The sequence below is a fragment of the Haliotis asinina genome, chromosome 8 (assembly GCF_037392515.1).
Source record: "Haliotis asinina isolate JCU_RB_2024 chromosome 8, JCU_Hal_asi_v2, whole genome shotgun sequence".
Classification (NCBI taxonomy): domain Eukaryota; kingdom Metazoa; phylum Mollusca; class Gastropoda; order Lepetellida; family Haliotidae; genus Haliotis; species Haliotis asinina.
In genome coordinates, this window is record NC_090287.1 from 2,757,074 (window position 1) to 2,775,730 (window position 18,657).

Consider the following 18,657-nt stretch of genomic DNA (forward strand, 5'->3'; position numbering starts at 1 on the left):
AAATACAGAGGACATCTCAAAAACATACATATCAAATATTTCATACACCAAGCTGCAGTTATCTGAACATACATACTCTCATCCATTTTTGTGTTTAAATTACATGTATCTCCAACACCTGATCAAGATAAATAGAAAAATATTTGTACATGTATTTCTATTGAAATAAATTAATCCACAGTTATTCCTTTTTCACTGGGTGTGGGTTGTGATGACAATCATTTTATCATTATTTCACAAACAACTGTTTACATTTCAACCCTCACTGGAAGAAAAATGAAAATCTAAATGCTAGTATACCCTAAAGGACTCTTTCCCAAGAATGTTACTCCGAGTACAGTCCCAAGTTTTGGATTTGAACCTGGGACAGCAACAAAGAAAAAAAATGACCATTACTTTTCACATTCAATCAATCCTCACTTATCCAGTCAAACTATTTTTTCCTATGTTGATGTCACACTGGAGATTAAAAACACCAGAATACTGAGTACAATAGCTTGTTTCACCAAACACCAGAGATATGGGTGATGATGTTGCTAACACAATTGTAATGCAACAAAAGTGTTTTTTTTGCCGATTGTGTCTTGATATTGTAAATAAATACTTGGAATAAATACTCTAATGTGCATGCCTACAGGCACTGAGTACATGTTTTTATTCATATTTACAATATGAAAACATAAAAGGTGATTATCTGTAATGAAGTCATTCTAACACTTTTTATGACATAATTTGACTCATTGAGTCAGAAATGTTATAAGACATGCCTATATTATGAAAAAGTGCCAACGGAACATAATGTGAAAGTCTTCAGAAACTTGTATGAACACTACCGGTAGTTGCTAGTGTATTGAGCAAGCTGACAATGCATTCATGTTAGGAGCATAAAAATAGGTGATCTCATTAACTGACTCAAGCACCAGGTTTATGGAATTGGTTCATTGTTCTAATAACAGAGTACAGTGATGGCCTGGCTTTCACTTGGCAATGACCTTCAAACATTGTCATTTGGACCTATGCAAACACTGTGATTTATCTGAGGCTGATTAAATGCAGAATAAGTACAATGTTCCTCAATTATGACCACCAACATGAAGGAGATTTGGGAATTAGTGAACAACAAAGGGAATCACGAATTGGAATCGAATCATCACAATATTTCAATTCACTTTTTAAAAAAACACAATAGTGTTCCCTCTTCTGATAATAAAAGTTTTCAAAAACTTGAACAAATTACCATTTGTCGAAACAAAATTCAAAGGGTACTTAATAATGATAATAACTGTGTAAGATCATTTATGCAATTCCAGATAAATGCAGTTATGACTGAAAACATATTTTGAAAGTTAAAAACTAAATTATATTTCTGAGAACTTGTATATAGATGCATTGTGAGGACATAAAATGATTTTGTAGAAGCAGGTGATTATTTCATTCATGTCCTACGTGTCTGTGAGACATTTTGTATTGTACTTAGTTGGTTTACAAACCAGACCGAAGTTATCATTTACTATGACAGGCAGTTGATGGTGATTATGCAGGATTATGAAGGTGTCCCTACTACTGAAAGTTCTGTAATCTGTGATTATTATTACAGGATATTTATATAGTGCAAAAAGGCACACAACTGGAACATGCTGAAGGTGCTGGTATATTTTTCCCTCGATCACTGGATGATTCAGCAATAAGTTCCAATACTAACAGATGCTAGGTGAAGACTACTGCCATCACCAGACAGTCTAGTGCTGCATTGTGTTAGTCATTAAGTGGCATTTACAAGCTGATATGATGAAGAGCAACACTCCTTCTTTACCAAATCTGGCTTCAATCATTATGATAAATCAGGAAAAGCATCAATAATGTCAACTTAATGAACATCACCCTCTTCAGTTGTAAAAACTAAAATACCTTTTATGCACGTTTTCCTTGTGCACAATGTTCTGTACTGTTTGTAAATAATACATTATGTCGGAAAGCGCATGTAAAATCTCCAAATCATCATCATCAACATTTGCTTGATAATGGTGTCAGGATCTACATGGAAATGTCGCAATAAAGAAGTTGCCTATCCATGAAAAGTCTTCCTCTGCTTTGTTTTGTCTTAGCATCTGATGGACTTTGTCAATCTTTACACAAGACATGGTTATCACCCAGCTTGAGAGGAAACAGGTTGTCTTGATAAACTGAAGATGCCATAAAGGCATTTAACAATTCATAAAGTAACAGACAAATCACAAGATCAAATCACAAATACAGAAGTGTTGAAGACAAAATTCATCGCACGAAAACAACATCACTTAAGTGAACCTGTATTTAATTACCTTAATATCATATAACCCAAAGCAACAACAACTACCTGTATTAATTTGAAATGTTGAGGGAACAAAACACAAGATATATTCAGAAATAAGCTTATAACTTCATGATGGAGTTCAACAATGAAATGAAGTGAAAGAGTGGGAAGTTTCAACTTGTCATGGCCTGCCAGCCGTGGGAGTTCAGCATAGGGACTGACATACCAAGAATCATATTGCCTGTAAATTAGGGATCTGAGCCCACCATCATTGTTTTCTGGCATACATCTCTCAACAGACAGGTATACTCTAATATAGGTATGGTGTGGTTTTCAGTTATGGCTCTTAGTTGTGACTCAAATTCAAATAAATCATTTACAAGCCCATTTCCAATCTGGACCTCTGAATAAACATTAAATATAAAGATCTATGCACTAACTCCTTGAGAAACCCAAGCAATCAATGCAATATGATTCTAGATTGTTGCATTTAAGAAACAGCTTTATTGTCTTCAACCTAAGACACCTATTTCCAAACCAACATAATAAAACTATCATATCTCAATATTCCTCAGTATTCCATTATCATCTGCCTTGTCCAACAACGAACAGAAAATGGGAGACTCAATCTGAAAAATACAAAAACAAACAGCTACTGAAGTCAGTGATCTAATGCAGCATGACACTGGTCAATGTTGCTTTCAACAACATTCACTCATGGTAACTCACTTATATAAGTACATTCATGGTCATTCAGACTTGTATATAAATTTATGCATAGACACTCATGCTTGTACATAATCACCACAATTATGGTAACACCACTTTAGTCAAACACACAAGCATGAATATCATCCAGACAAATCGAGAAACACAATTAGGGTAATTAAAACCTACGAGCCTGGGTTTCTGGCAAATATAAGGGAGGTAACAATATGCACAGCAAACTGTCACCTCAGACAACAGGACCACTCATGTTTCTCACTTCACAGACACACTGTTTTCACAACAGAAATTATCAGACAAAACCTTTGCATGGTCTGCATGTTGTGACCAATCTCACACTGCACACTACAAAATACACAGCTGTGACAAGCTACACAGTTATCTATCCCTATAAATGTGTAGTGTAAACTTACCCCTAAGATGTATGAACATGTGGAGGGCTCCATGAGATAGATGCCCACCGAGTGTGGATGGTTGGTATTCACCACACATCTGAAACACAACATACATAGTCAGCTAGACACACCTACCTCCTGAATGGTACTACCTTGAGCCATCGCTCATTCCAGAATAATGTACTGGACAATATCTCTACTCAAAATAGAACCTACTCACCAAGCTGGAATGTCACATGCCCAATGTACAAAGCAATTCATTTTGCCATAAGTTACAGTCAGTTTGTCAGGTAGTGAAATTTCATGGAATGACAGATTTCACAATATGAATGTAACATATATATATGTGTGCAGAGACTTAATATGGTCTACATGTTGTTTTGTTCAAGGGACAAGAGGTATGCTTTACCTAATTTCACTGATGCCATATTGTTGCACAAGCACAAACATCACATGTGCCATAAAGTGAATAATTTACTAGACAGAACAAAGGAGTCTATCGTGAACAATTTTCCATACTGTGGAGGGCTGAAGTCTGAGAACTGACCTCACCTAACGTGTGGCCATGTTTTAAAATCCTACTCACTTCAATTTGACTTCTACTGTCCTTGGTTTGCCTGTAATATCACATATATCTCCATCACTGTAGAACAGGGATATAAATCTGAAAAGCAGACAATGTGAAAATCAGGCAGTGTCTCTATCATGGTAGAACAGGAACATCTATCTGAAAGACAGACAACCATGAAATAACACATATCCACCGCTGTAGATCAGGAACCTCTAAATAATCTGATTACACTATTAAAGCACACATCCCAAATGTCTTCAAGACAACTGGATGTACTTACTTTCTCTTTCCTATTTCTCGTGGTCTTTTTTGAGTATTTTGCTGCAACCACTGTAGATGGGCTGCTTCCCTCCACACACCTAAATTTATAACCGTTCTTCCCTGGGAATCCTGAATAAAACACACAAGTGTAAAAACTTATTTCCTTAAACAACACAATTTTGGTGGAAATCATGAAATTTACTCCCTACTGTGAACAAGCTCTCATATTCCTGTTATTTCAGAAGTATTAGAAAAGTTCTTTTACTTACATCATGAAACTGTCTTGCATATACGCCATAACAAAACTCATACTTCCACCACCCCTGTCCCTGAAACAAAGTGTCAGTAGTGAAATAATCAAAACAAATATATATTTGGACAATGACAAAGAGAGTGTAAAAAAAACACCATTCATTCTAGGCTTATAAACAAGTACCATAGGATTTCAGGCTTATAAATCAGGCCTACCCTACAAATGGTGAACAAATCATCAAAACTGAACCCATACACACCAAAACTTGATATCAGGATGTAGCGCATCAACCCCCATATTGTGGCAGTTTCTGGTAACTTTTGTTGTTTGGGTATATATGAGTTCAGTTTTGGTGTATATGAGTTCAGTTTTGATGATTTGTTCACCGTTTGTATGGTAGGCCTGTAAATGTGTTCTTCAAGATTTCAGGTTTTTACATATTTTCTAAAACAAATATTTATACTCACAATGGCATCTTCAAGATTTTACACTCTTAGATGAGTTCTTCCAGATTTATAGGTACATGAGAGGGATGTTCAAGGTGTTTCAAGCTGTCAAAACAGTGTTCTTCAAGATGTGATAACCTAGTGATACTGTCATTCATCACTATCATCATGACCGTTACATTTGTAGTTTACAAGCCAGTACAGTACATTGTACTATGGTTTAGGAGATAATGAATATGTCATAATTCAACCACCTACATGCATTTCTACCTGTTGCAGTATTCCATACTTGCATCAGTAACCCAAGTGTGTTGACAAACATAACCACCCATTGAGATGTCACTGCCTTCTGACCAAACACTAGACATACACTGTTCTGGGGTATATTAACCATCTATAATCCCAGTGAGGCACCAAACCTAGAAAGCATGTTGGTGGTTGTCACTACCTGACTCTATTCAAGGGCCATTCCTCAAGTCACCATCACCAAGGTTACCTTTTAAGACCACTGTCATAACTTTTCAAAGTAGACTGATCCCTCTAAGAAAATAGTCTCCATTTGATTACCTCCAAGGTAGGTCTTCTCCTTTCACATACAGTCTCCATTTGATCCCTACATGTTGACCTTCCCCTTTAAGACTATAGTCTCCATTTGATCAGTACAGGTTGACCTTCCCCTTTAAGACAATAGCCTCCATTTGATCCCTACATGTTGACCTTCACCTTTCAGACAATAGTCTCCATTTGATAACCTCCAAGGTTGACCTTCACCTTTAAGACAATAGTGTTCATTTGATAACCTCCAAGGTTGACCTTCACCTTTAAGACAATAGTGTTCATTTGATAACCTCCAAGGTTGACCTTCACCTTTCAGACAATAGTCTCCATTTGATAACCTCCAAGGTTGACCTTCACCTTTAAGACAATAGTGTTCATTTGATAACCTCCAAGGTTGACCTTCACCTTTAAGACAATAGTCTCCACTTGATCCCTACATGTTGACCTTCACCTTTCAGACAATAGTCTCCATTTGATAACCTCCAAGGTTGACCTTCACCTTTAAGACAATATTGTTCATTTGATAACCTGAAAGGTAGACCATCCCCTTTAAGACAAGTCTGGTGTCATAACCTCCATTATTGGCAAGACAATATTCTAGTGTTATAACCCTCTGAGATAGATATAACCAGGACATTTAGAGTTAAAAAGTTTATAAAACATTGATAAATATATAAGGAAAATTGAAGTCAAGTTAGGTAGGGTCAATGTACTGGGAAAGTGCATTGACCAAGTAACCAAATTTTTATGGATTCATTTTTCTGTGGGGAAATGGCAATTTCTCTGAAGTAACATAAACTAGGACTTTGTAATTCTACATGATTAGGCGGATGGACATTTGGATACTAGTGGTCAGTTTGTCAATAAATGGGACACGCAGAGGATCGGAAATAATTTGTTTAAGTATCTTCTGGCGCCTACCAGTCTGAAATATTATTTGATATTTTGTCAGATATGTCAATGTTTGGTTGATGAATGGCTAAAAGTTGATTAACGAAGATATTTTATACTGGAAGAATTTGATGGTACTGATAAAGTCTCGGGAAGGTACTAATGAAAGTAACTAATTATCAAGATTGGGTATGAGTCATTTTTGTATGACGTAGGACATTATTTCGGGGGGGAGGAGCCTAAATTGTCACAACTTCTATTTTGTTAGTTGTCCGGTGAGTGGTGCACGATTCTGGGCCCCACCCTTGACTTGAGAGGTTCTCTCGGTATATTGAGAGAATGGCTCAAATGAACTTATAGTATCAGAAGTTGTGCAAGAAACCAACAAGTTCTTCCAGGACGTTGTAAACTAATGTTGTGCTTAGACCAGCAACTAGGAAATATTTGAGGACCTTTGTTTGTGAAAAACTATACCAGAAATAAAAGGACTTGAACGCCAAACTGGACTTATCCTTGAGTATACCATCTATCTACATCATTCCCCAGTCGAAGAGTGGAGGAAATACAGATTGCCTAGGGAGAAGGGTATAACACCCCGACACCCTCAGGTAACATAGACCTACCCCTTTAAGACAATAATCACCAGTCAGGAACTCCCGCAGAAGTTGTTTGTCGGTGGTGGAACCCAGGTTGTGCTGCTCTACATACTGTGGGGGCACCTTGGTGGCGACATTGTCTGGCACTGCCTGTGGAGTTGGCTGAGGAGTAGGCTCCTGTCAAAACAGCAGTAATTCATCTCACACATTTGTTTTTGTTGTTGTTATTTACCACCATAATCAGCAATTTCTGAAACACAACTAGATTGACAAATTTATTCAATTCACAGATTGAGCACAGTTGCTTACTGGAGTGGGTGTTCTGGTGTGGTATACAGTTTTCTCCATTTTCTTTAGCTGTGTTGGTTTGGCAGGGGATCCGTCTAGAGCATGGCACTGTATCTCCCCAACAGGCGCATTCTTGGGTCTGAAAGTATGCAATCAAATAACTGCCAGTCTAACTAGAAGCCCAGTTACACCATACAAGGTTCAGTCAGGTGATAATACCCAGGGACTAGGATGGGACTAGGTGGCTCAATGGTCTTGTCATCCACACTTGCACAGTTACTTCTCTCTGACACGGCAAGGTCAGCTGGTCATGGGTTCGAGACACAGCTTTGCCATGATTACAACTCTAGTTCAACACATGCTCATTATGTACAAAACAGTGGTACATGTTTACAGCCTAAATTTCCTTACCTTTTCATCCTACACTGCTGCCAAAATACATAAAAAGGTACAAGGCATGTGGCAAAATATTACTCTCTGCAAATAAATTTAATATATGTATTATGTGTGGCACCTGTGACACCCTTAATGCTGACCATACATACTGCAATCTCCATGTAAGTAAAGTGAAGTAATTGGCAAGCACAGTTATTCCTACCTAAAGTCTGGGTGTCCACAGAGGACGGATGTCAACACCATCATCTCATATTCACACGTTGATGTCTCCTTGAACTCATAGATTTCCCCGTGGCCATCTGGTTGACACACATACAAGATGCGTGTCCTCCTGGGCTCTTGTGTCAGATCACAAGATGTTCCATCTGTCATGTTTACTTCATAATAGGGGAGAGAAATACCTTCTACTTTCCGGATTTTAATCTGGAAACAATTAGTATTATGCATATACATCTTGTCAGCTGACTGTTGTATGACCATAGTTCACTACAAGCTCAAAAAATATCTTGAAACGTTCCCATAATTCTGTGATTTGAAATTTGGTCTGTGCTAGGCCCATGTTCAGTAATACTGTCTGATATGTTTATGATGAACCTACAATGAGATAATTCTACCATGACAGGCTTGATTGTATAATCTGCAACTCACATGCAGCCTTGTGTTGTACTGCACACTAAAGTCAGTCTAATTATGGACATCTTCTCACACATTAATATTTAAGACTTACATTTCTACAGTTTGATCTTGATTATGAAAAAACTGGTGACGGTTACGAGCAACTAATACCTGTTAATCACTGTATAAATTTTGCAAAATAAGCAAACTGATTAAGCGGTATGTGTTACTGTCTCCTGTAAGCACCAATAACATTTGTTGGCAGCCTGTTGTGTAAGCATGATTTTGGGACATCACTCATACATTACTTGAGACTGGATTCAAATGACCACCAATTGAGTCATTGGAGTGGTCTGTGCCGCTGTCTTTGCTTATTTCAAAATAATGTTCCAGTTGTCTTGTATTTTTCCTCTTTAACCAAATACTGAAGGCCATTTGAGGGATAAATAACTAATACCCAGGAAAAAGCATGTTCACCCACTTTCATAACTTGTGATTCCATAATAATGTTCTAGTGTTACCCAAGTCACTGCAAAATATTCTGATTCAATAAACAGTAAATCTTCGGCTGTCTATAGATGGTAATTTTAGGGCATAAAGATTAACAATCATGTTAACTATTGAAAACCTGTGTACAGGACAGCCTTGTTAATCTGGACACTGCCAATCCATTCCTAGTATAAAGATTTTACTCTGCTTGTAGGTACTGACCAAGACACTCCTGCAATACACTTCATGACATTCTGATACTCACATTGGATGATTCTGAAACAAGAGAAACAGACAATGATTTATATCTGTTTTCAAAACAAACAGATTTCATCCATTCTGCAACAGATGACAATGGTTAAACATATCATCATGTGTACAGTCTTTCGTCCTTGTCTAACAGCTTACAAACAGTTATGACTCAGGCAAACCAGCTGTCTTAGTAAGTAGCAACTAGTCAAGTTTGTCTGTCTGATTACTCAAATATTACAATGTTTTATAATCCAACAGTTAGGGATTTCCTAAGTCAAAAGACCAAATATGGGCAACACATCATGTAACATCAAGTTGAACATTTTCAAACCTATATAATGGAAATGTGGTGGAAAACAAGGGCATGGAAACCACTTTAGTGCTTCAATTATTGTGTGCCTGCTACTGGGCCTTGGACACAACAAATTATTCAGCCACTGTGTGCCTGCTACTGGGCCTTGGACACAACAAATTATTCAGCCACTGTGTGCCTGCTTCTGGGCCTTGGACACAACAAATTATTCAGCCACTGTGTGCCTGCTTCTGGGCCTTGGACACAACAAATTATTCAGCCACTGTGTGCCTGCTACTGGGCCTTGGACACAACAAATTATTCAGCCACTGTGTGCCTGCTTCTGGGCCTTGGACACAACAAATTATTCAGCCACTGTGTGCCTGCTACTGGGCCTTGGACACAACAAATTATTCAGCCACTGTGTGCCTGCTACTGGGCCTTGGACACAACAAATTATTCAGCCACTGTGTGCCTGCTACTGGGCCTTGGACACAACAAATTATTCAGCCACTGTGTGCCTGCTACTGGGCCTTGGACACAACAAATTATTCAGCCACTGTGTGCCTGCTACTGGGCCTTGGACACAACAAATTATTCAGCCACTGTGTGCCTGCTACTGGGCCTTGGACACAACAAATTATTCAGCCACTGTGTGCCTGCTACTGGGCCTTGGACACAACAAATTATTCAGCCACTGTGTGCCTGCTACTGGGCCTTGGACACAACAAATTATTCAGCCACTGTGTGCCTGCTACTGGGCCTTGGACACAACAAATTATTCAGCCACTGTGTGCTTGCTTCTGGGCCTTGGACACAATACCTTATTCAGCCACTGACCAGCTACTGTGTGCTTGCTACTGTGCCTTGGACACAATACCTTATTCAGCCACTGACCAGCTACTGTGTGCTTGCTACTGTGCCTTGGACACAATATCTTATTTTACCACTGACCAGCTACTGTGTGCTTGCTACTGTGCCTTGGACACAATATCTTACTTTTACCACTGACCAGCTACTGTGTGCTTGCTACTGTGCCTTGGACACAATATCTTATTTTACCACTTACCAGCTACTGTGTGCTTGCTACTGTGCCTTGGACCCAAATACAGTACTCAACCACTCACCTGACTCTTCAATTTTGTCTTGTTTTCCATAACCAAGAAAGTATTCTTGAACCTTCGGTTTCTGAAACATTGTTCACCATATATTTCTTATCTACAGTAAATTAAATTTGTTATATCTTTCCCACATACATTGCTGGATTAAGGAAGAGGAGGGGGTGGTGTGGGTTGGTGGGTGGGTACTGGTTTGATGATGATTTTTGAGGAGGGATCATGTATCATAGGCATTCTACCGTAATTACAGTTTAAGCCAGATTCCAATGACACTGCTAATCTTTTTGGAATTAGCCTCCAGCCTATTATCTAGCATATCCCATTTGTAGATATCAATTCATCTATGATTCTAGGTTTGGGTGTAGTCCAGTTTATAGCAGTGGTGTGTATGGGAACACTCCAGACATTTGAGTGCTATCAAAAGTCTCATCCCCAACCACATCACCACTGACCTTCATGTCAGGGACATGTTTTACCCAACAATTATGTCAGGTGTTGCAATTCACAGTTGAAGAGCATACACTTCAAGGTAGAGGTCGTCAATGTCACCTGTAGGTAGTTCATACCTGTCGGGATATTGGTTGTCAACTACACTGTCATCTGTAGCGAGTTTATACCTGTCGGGGTAAAGGTCATCAGGTACACTGTCATCTGTAGCTAGTTTATACCCAATGTTCACTAATGGTGTTTCAAAGTAATAGGACGTTGGGTCCTGTAAGTCTTAGATGTCTGTTGGACCCACTGAAAATTTACAGGACCCAAAGAATAAAATTAAACACGCATTTCAGATTTAACATTTCTCATAATTGGCATTGAAATTATTAACATTATATAATGACAAACATTATAAACATAAATTTATGAACAGTGAACAAGTGTCACATGCCCCAAATAACAACTTCAGACAAAGTCATTGTGATATATTCAGTCAGACACCGGGGACAGCAGGTTGGGGACTTCTGTCTGACCATTTGCAAATCTCCCGAATTGGTCAGAGGGTCAGACACTATTTGTGAACACTGTATACTTGTCAGGGTAAAGGTCGTCAGGTACAGTGTCACCTGTAGCAAGTTCATACTTGTCGGAGTATTGGTTGTCAGCTACAAAGTAATCTGTAACTTTTGCTGTTCAGACTTTCCAGTAAACTGAAGGCGTAACAACAATTATTGTGCAGCACACCATCAGCTATTGCATTGCTACTTCACCGGTCTGAGTAAGTATATCTGCGATTATTATGTATGGTTTGTTCCACACTGCACAGTACATTCAGAAATACAAAATAATCAACTAACCTGCCCCACGTCTTTTGTTTCATGATATTGCCGCAGGTGTTTGCCATGGCACAGCTCATATGTCCAGTAACTCTCAATCTGGAAACAAACAATACATGACTAACAACACTTAGACATTGGTCCAAGTTTTCACTTCCCACCACTAATATAACGCAACAAAAAGGAATGACATAAAAGTAGTCACTATTTTTCAATTACTTCACCAAGACTTCCCAAATATAACATATGTTACATATGATCACCTTTTCAATGGTATTGTGTAATCATAGCTTTTGGCTGAGGGAGCCATGCCAATTAACACTCATCAGAGGGGTACACAAAGCCTGCAGTCTAGACAACCAGTTGTCCGACTTTCATTTAGTGGAAGTTGTGGTGCCTGAACAGGTTAGGTGGCTGACTTCGTGTGCTGGCGTGCCTCACTTTGAGGGTGTGGGCTCGAATCCTCAAAAAAAAGTACTAGAATCTGTACTTCACTAAGAAAATATAATAAATTTTAATATTAATAATTAATAATATTATAAATCTTTTCGATTTTCCCAAAACTATTTTGATCATGGGAAACTGAGACAAATTAAGGTTGCATGATCATATGATACTCATACAAAGATGGTCTCCTTTAAAAGTGACATGGCCTGTCAATGACTGTTTGAGAACACATTTCACAATTTCATATTTCTATTTCTGACCAGGTCTCACCCTGTATGAACACGTGGTTTGAGTAAAAAGAATGTTCATCAGTTCATCTGCTGTCTGCCCTTCATAGTCAGCTTTTGAGTTCTGCAGAGAGAAGGATTGGGAGTGAACACTGATGATCAGTTATAGTGACCTACACAGAAATACACCATTACACATCTGTACTCAGATGGAATTAGATGTGTGTTAGTACTGTTACTTATCATGTATCTATTGCTCTTAAAAAGAAAAATGTAAATCTTTTATCTGAAGAAATATTTGCTGCAGGTTCCTTTACTGACAGTTCAAACGACTCACAAATACATAAACCTTGGTTAACAAGTTTTCAATCTCTCCCCTGAGTCAACCCCTGTCAAAGGTTACCCACATCTCTCTTGTCATGTGACTCCGGCAGGATACACTGATACCTCTCCTTGTTAGTGGTCATCACAACCACCCGGCTTTCATCAACTGTCTGAACATAAAACAAACGGAACTTACATCATGAATACCTATATACTACTGCAGAAATAATTCACTCTTTCCTTGTGTTTGGATGTTTAGCAATAAGCCTGATCAAGAAAATGTTGTACTGGAGTACATCAATTTCCAATCGTTGAATTTTTCTATCAGGATGAAACATGTCTGCATGATGTTAGTAGACCTGCACCTGATGGTGAACATTGTGCCCACATGTGAAACTTGATAACAATTCACCTTGGACCTCGCAGGAATTATAATATAGCTAAATCTAACATATTAATTCTCTCACAGATAATCTTTTCTCTTAAAAATAGACTTAAATACGGAAAGGATGTACACATTCCTATAGAAAGGACAATGCTGTTTGATTCTGTGTATACCAAGCCCTTAAGTAACTTAATAAGACAAGTTTCATCGGAAAAGGGATCCAAAGACAGAGGACAAAAACAGATAAAAGCACATAAAGTAGAAGAAATGAGAACACCATCATCATCAGTCATTGTTTCCTTCAATGTGAACTGCTCAACATTGAAACAACCACTGATATGCCTCCGTTATCTACTTGCCAAAACAATATAGCTGGAATATGTACCCTTGTGAAATCGATCTGCACTTGGCATACTTCTGTAACAACTTCGGTTTCTTGACATTAAATTATTCAGAAACTTTTAACTGGACAATGAAACCTATCTACGACGTAAATAACCAGCTGGGCACAATGGTTGTTCCACTCTTAAGCAGATTGTAAATCAGGTGAAATAAACGTCTGTTATAGCCCGGTTAAAGTTTTGATTTTGCTAATCTTGAGTGATAAAGAGATCTTTATCTATTTGACACAAAAATATGTGTTTCCTGCAAAAGCAGCGTTGATGACATTGTAATGGCGAAACTGTAGCCACTTGCCACATCTGGGTATTTTGTGTGTGTTTTCATCAATGAGCAATACTTTACCTCCACACAGCAAGAGAGTGTTTTGATCACGTGGCTTCCTGTTTAATCACAGGCAAACTGTAGTGCAAATGGGTTGTGCAGCATAGAGAAAATGACCAGTCTTCATACATGCGAGCGAATCGAGCAAATGTTGGCAACATGTTTTCCTTGCTTCGTTTCGAAAAATATTTTTCCTGTCAAAATAAAATATCGCTACCATCAAAAGTACATACCCATTTCTTCACTAGAACTTAGAAGCTGGCAGGGGCAATGGAGGTGAAGAACGATCAGAATACCACGGGTGACGCAAAAAATGTTGAATAAAACATACTAGTATTCCATGTGATTAATTACTAAACACGGGATAAGAAATGTGAAAGCACTGCCAAGTGAGGAAATGGATGTGTACCTTTGATCCGAAGCAAGGAAAATACTTTGCCAACCTTTGCTCGCTTTGCTCGCATATAAGACATATTCTCTATGCTGCACAACCCCATTTGCGTTACAGTTTGCCTGTGGCTTAATACTCAACCTACAGTGCGTAAGGCAGTTCCGGATCACTAACGAAACACCGACTGCATGCGCCTCCGCAAAAATATATCTGAAGCGACTGAGGTCAATTTCTGTCTGAGCAATGTTTCATGTTACTCACACCAAAATATAAAAGTTATTCAGTCCTGACTGACTTCAGAGATATCGCAAAAGAAACGCTCTTCCATTACAGCAGTTCTGAATCATTTCAAGGTATTCCGGATCACGTGACATAACGATCAAGGCAGTGTTCGGTTATTGATACTCGTTTGGGGCAACAGGGGTCTGTGTCAAACAGTGGCATGCGTTTAATTGAACAGATGCGTTTACAATATTCATAATGCTTGATAAACGAATAACTAACAAACACTGCAGTTGATAACAACATCAGCTTGGTAGGTAGGTTTAACAGTTGCTGCTCATAACAACACATTCCAGAATCATTATTCCAGGTACCAGTGTGGGCTGAAAAATATTTATACATACATGGTTCATAGTACTGAACTCTTCAATATCGATATATAATATTTTGTTGTGACTTTAACATGCGGCTTTAACTTGTAAAGTACAACTATAGAGACAAAACAACCCATTTTTTCAGAACCTTTAACGCTTTATTCAGTCAATATGAAGATTTTTAACATAACATCATCAATTACTAATTGTAAAGCTAAAGTACATAATCAATTAATGCCAGCATATTTGAACTCTTAATGGGTGTGCATCTTCGTATGTCTAAAAATGAAACAAACTAGTGTCTATTCCAGCCTCACTGATTCCACCACTGGCATAAGTAACAGGGCAATTTTGATTGTTAAAGATGCCTACTTTCTGTTGCTGTGGTTAATAATATAATGACATGGTATAACCATGCCTCCCCTTTTCTCTGCCGGTGCAGCAGGCCAAGGAAGAAAACTTGGAACAGGTTCTCCAGCTGGCTCAGCAAACACACTGCCACCTAAATCAAGAATTTGCCTGAATGACCCTGCAAGATTGCTTTGCATTTGTAGTGAATTGAACCATATTAAAATGCACCAAGTTATTAAAAAAGAATAATATGACTTGAAAAAAAACCAAAACATTTTCAACCCAAAAGCATTCATGTGACATTGTCAAGTTGGTTATTTCCTGACAGACTGTTCTGTACAGCAAATTATGTTTGGGTGAAATGAAGACCAAAACATTTTATGGGAGTAGTGCACTTTACCGGGCGCGCTTTTTCCGATTTATTTCGCTGTGCTGGCAGGGCTCGAACGCTCTCAGCAGGGGTCGTGGGATTCCAACTGGATTCCAATTAGACTAATTAGCGGACACGCTACCTCGGGACCACCGGTGCGATCACAGTTAGTTAGAAGGGGGGGGGGTCCCTAACCCTAAGGATCTAGAAGGGGGGTCCCTAACCCTAAGGATCTAGAAGGGGGGTCCCTAACCCTAAGGATACATCAGCGCGGTAAAGTGAGACAGTTCAGTAGATCACTATAGCATGCTCATTAGCGAGCGCTCAGCAGTCCCGGGTCGCGCGCCTGGTAAACTGCACTCTAGCCCATTTTATGTATCTACTTTGAGCAAAGAACATCTAAGGCAGACCCTTGAGTAAGTATATATTTTCGATGAAGGGAACCGAAGTAGCATCGTGGAACAAATAACTTTATTTCAACAGTAATTACCATATTTCGGTGGTTGACAGTTTTGAGGTGATCCATATTTTCTGATGATCCGGAACTGACTTGAACATGTGGTTCCATAAATTGCTCATTTCTCCAACAATATAGCAGATTAGAGAAGATTTTTGTTGCTTTTCACAGGTCAGATCAAACAAAATATATCACCTTAAAGAGCACTGTCTTGGCCTTAAAATGAGAGATTGAGTGAAGAAATCCATCGAGATTTACAGTTTCTAGGGGTTAATGTATGCTGCAGTGATCCAGAATAGCCGTGATCCGGAATAGCCTTACCCACTGTATCATCAGCGGATGACTGATCTTGCCGAATTTCCCTATTTTTTGTTAAACTAGGAATTGGTGTTGCATCTGAAGTGGTATTAACGATCTTGGGTAAATGATATAAATGTTTATTTGCTCTTTACATAACTTAGCCTCTGGATTTCAATTATCATTGAAACGTCTCACGACAGGAACTGGGCATCTGCCCTACCGGTGAAACGGTTCGTGCACTCAGATCGCGCACGTACTTCCCCAATGCAATCGTCGAAATCACCAAAGCGTCGAATTCAGCTCGTTTCAGTCTACATGCAAGATATAGTAATTAATAACAGATAATTTGGACAAGTCTGAAAGAGAGGCCAAATCATAGAATAATAAAGAGGGGCATGGGCTAATTCAATACTTAACCATTACCTTTTCTATATCAATTTCTGATGATCCTGGCCAGGTAATCTTGAACAACTCGGCGTCCATAAACGGGTCAAAATCACCTCCGACAGTGGTTGATATCGAAAAAAGAAACATGAAGGCATAGCGCGTATACAGATTCATGTTGCACTTCAAACTGAATCATTTACAACAATGAAAAAATGGTTGCAATTTACTGATGACGCGTACTGTTATCATTTGAGTTTCGTGCAGACGCCATACTGTAGGAGAGCAGTGAATGGGTGGCACGGGCTGAAGAAGATATATACTTCCGTAAATATAATTTGAAATGCGATTATTAATATTGGGCCGTCAGTACTCCTATTTGACAATGTTATGTCGATAAGCTATTTATATACGGGCCTACGTATAATATGTATATTATTTATTGTTCAAGCAGGCCACGTTCACCTTACAGGGGTCGTGTCATAACCAAATAGGCGTTAAAAGAATTCACAGTTTAAATTGATTTGACTGAATTTGAACAGTTACCTGTTTTCCCCTTATAATGTTGGGTGCTATTACAGTTGTTTCTTTGTTTGACAGCAAGTAAAATATTTCGATGAATAAACATTTCTTTATTAAGAACACAACGACATTTGATATATGACTCCTACAAACTAGCATAAAGACATTGTCTATCAAAAAGTGTCTTAAACTGTCTCAGTGCTGAAATATCATGTTACTTCTTACATATTGCATGTAGGTAGTCTTTCCCTTCCCGCACATCTGAATAAATGTATTAACCATATACATGTAATACGTTATATCTGTCCAGAGGCCATACACTGATATGTGAAGTGAAGTACTGTGTTGTCCAGACATGACTTCAAAATTTACTCCTACTAAATTTACTGACCGCCTGCCAGAGACATCTGATTGTGGGTTCGAACAGGGATAATCTACAACAATCTCCATATAGTCTCCCTGGCTCGAGCGACGGTTCGCCCCGATTATGTTTCTCTCGGCTTGTCAACAGCAGGCCATCTAGTTTCACAGTAATTGGAATGACATCAAAGCCGCGTTGAAACCAACGCACTCACTGAAGATAAAGCATGAGCTCTCGAATCCACGACAAGTCCATTAAAAATATGAGCCACAATGTTTTCGATAACAATTCTGTCACGAAACACGAGTAAGCGGCTTTCAACTGGACTAACATCATTCTACTCCCTCACGTGAACAACCTAAAGGTTTTAGATGATCATTGTATGTATCATTGATAGATGCCAAATAGAGGATTATATATCATTTTATTAACTAAAGTATGTTATACATATGTTTATTCTCATTACAGAGCTCCATCATTGTGGTCGATCATGAATAAACAGTCGTCTAAAAAAGGTATTGCCTGTTTATTCATAAGCATTGCATAGGCTGTATCGGTTATTTTTTAATGGTTTGTATTATAGACCAAATTACAACAATCAACACACGGAATTTACGGCGTTTGTTAAATAGTATTTAGCTTTACGAGACGGTCCCTAAAATAGACCCTGAATAGCTGTCCGATAAAATGAAGTGTTAAGAGAATCTGCTGGTTGCTGGAACTATTGACGCTTTCAGCTCGACACCAATGATTTAATTTGAATTAAATATAAAAAAGCACGTCTTACTGATCATTTTCGACGTCAATATATTCACTGCGGTAATGGAAAATACAAGGTGTCCAAGCAAGATGGCGACTTGTCTTCACCTATGTTATTTGTTGGGACTTTTTACAACTGTGGTTGGACTACCAGAGCTTGGTGTTTGGACAGTACAATATGACCAGGTTGATCTGAATTTCCCACTTACTTTTAGACTGCCAGAAAATAGCTCGTACTGGTACTAATTTGTTTGAGATGCTTATGTCAACACGACCTAACATTTCTTCATTTTCATTTTACCAGTGATTTTCATTGACCGGTTATACTTCTTCGTGCTCATATGTTAAT

The 18,657-nt window shown here is 38.5% G+C and overlaps 2 protein-coding genes across 2 annotated transcripts in view; one reads left to right on the forward strand and one right to left on the reverse strand.

The window, feature by feature from the left end:
- Nucleotides 1–2,737: 2,737 nt before the first annotated feature.
- Nucleotides 2,738–16,942, reverse strand: LOC137293812 (endoplasmic reticulum lectin 1-like). Its single transcript, XM_067824566.1, has 14 exons — nucleotides 16,706–16,942; nucleotides 12,793–12,879; nucleotides 12,429–12,509; nucleotides 11,733–11,810; nucleotides 10,450–10,510; nucleotides 9,044–9,054; nucleotides 7,877–8,097; nucleotides 7,300–7,417; nucleotides 7,018–7,167; nucleotides 4,516–4,575; nucleotides 4,266–4,375; nucleotides 4,001–4,078; nucleotides 3,433–3,511; nucleotides 2,738–2,922 (listed from the first exon to the last, which is right to left on the reverse strand). The coding sequence occupies exons 1-14, from the start codon at nucleotides 16,841–16,843 to the stop codon at nucleotides 2,848–2,850; spliced, it is 1,347 nt and encodes a 448-aa protein (XP_067680667.1). The 5' UTR covers nucleotides 16,844–16,942; the 3' UTR covers nucleotides 2,738–2,847.
- Nucleotides 16,943–18,371: 1,429 nt separating this feature from the next.
- LOC137293487 (transmembrane protein 87A-like) overlaps nucleotides 18,372–18,657 on the forward strand; it is a 42,286-nt gene continuing 42,000 nt past the window's right edge. Inside the window, exon 1 of the mRNA XM_067824055.1 lies at nucleotides 18,372–18,494. Coding sequence (XP_067680156.1) covers nucleotides 18,372–18,494 — 123 coding nt within the window. The remainder of the gene's footprint in view (nucleotides 18,495–18,657) is intronic.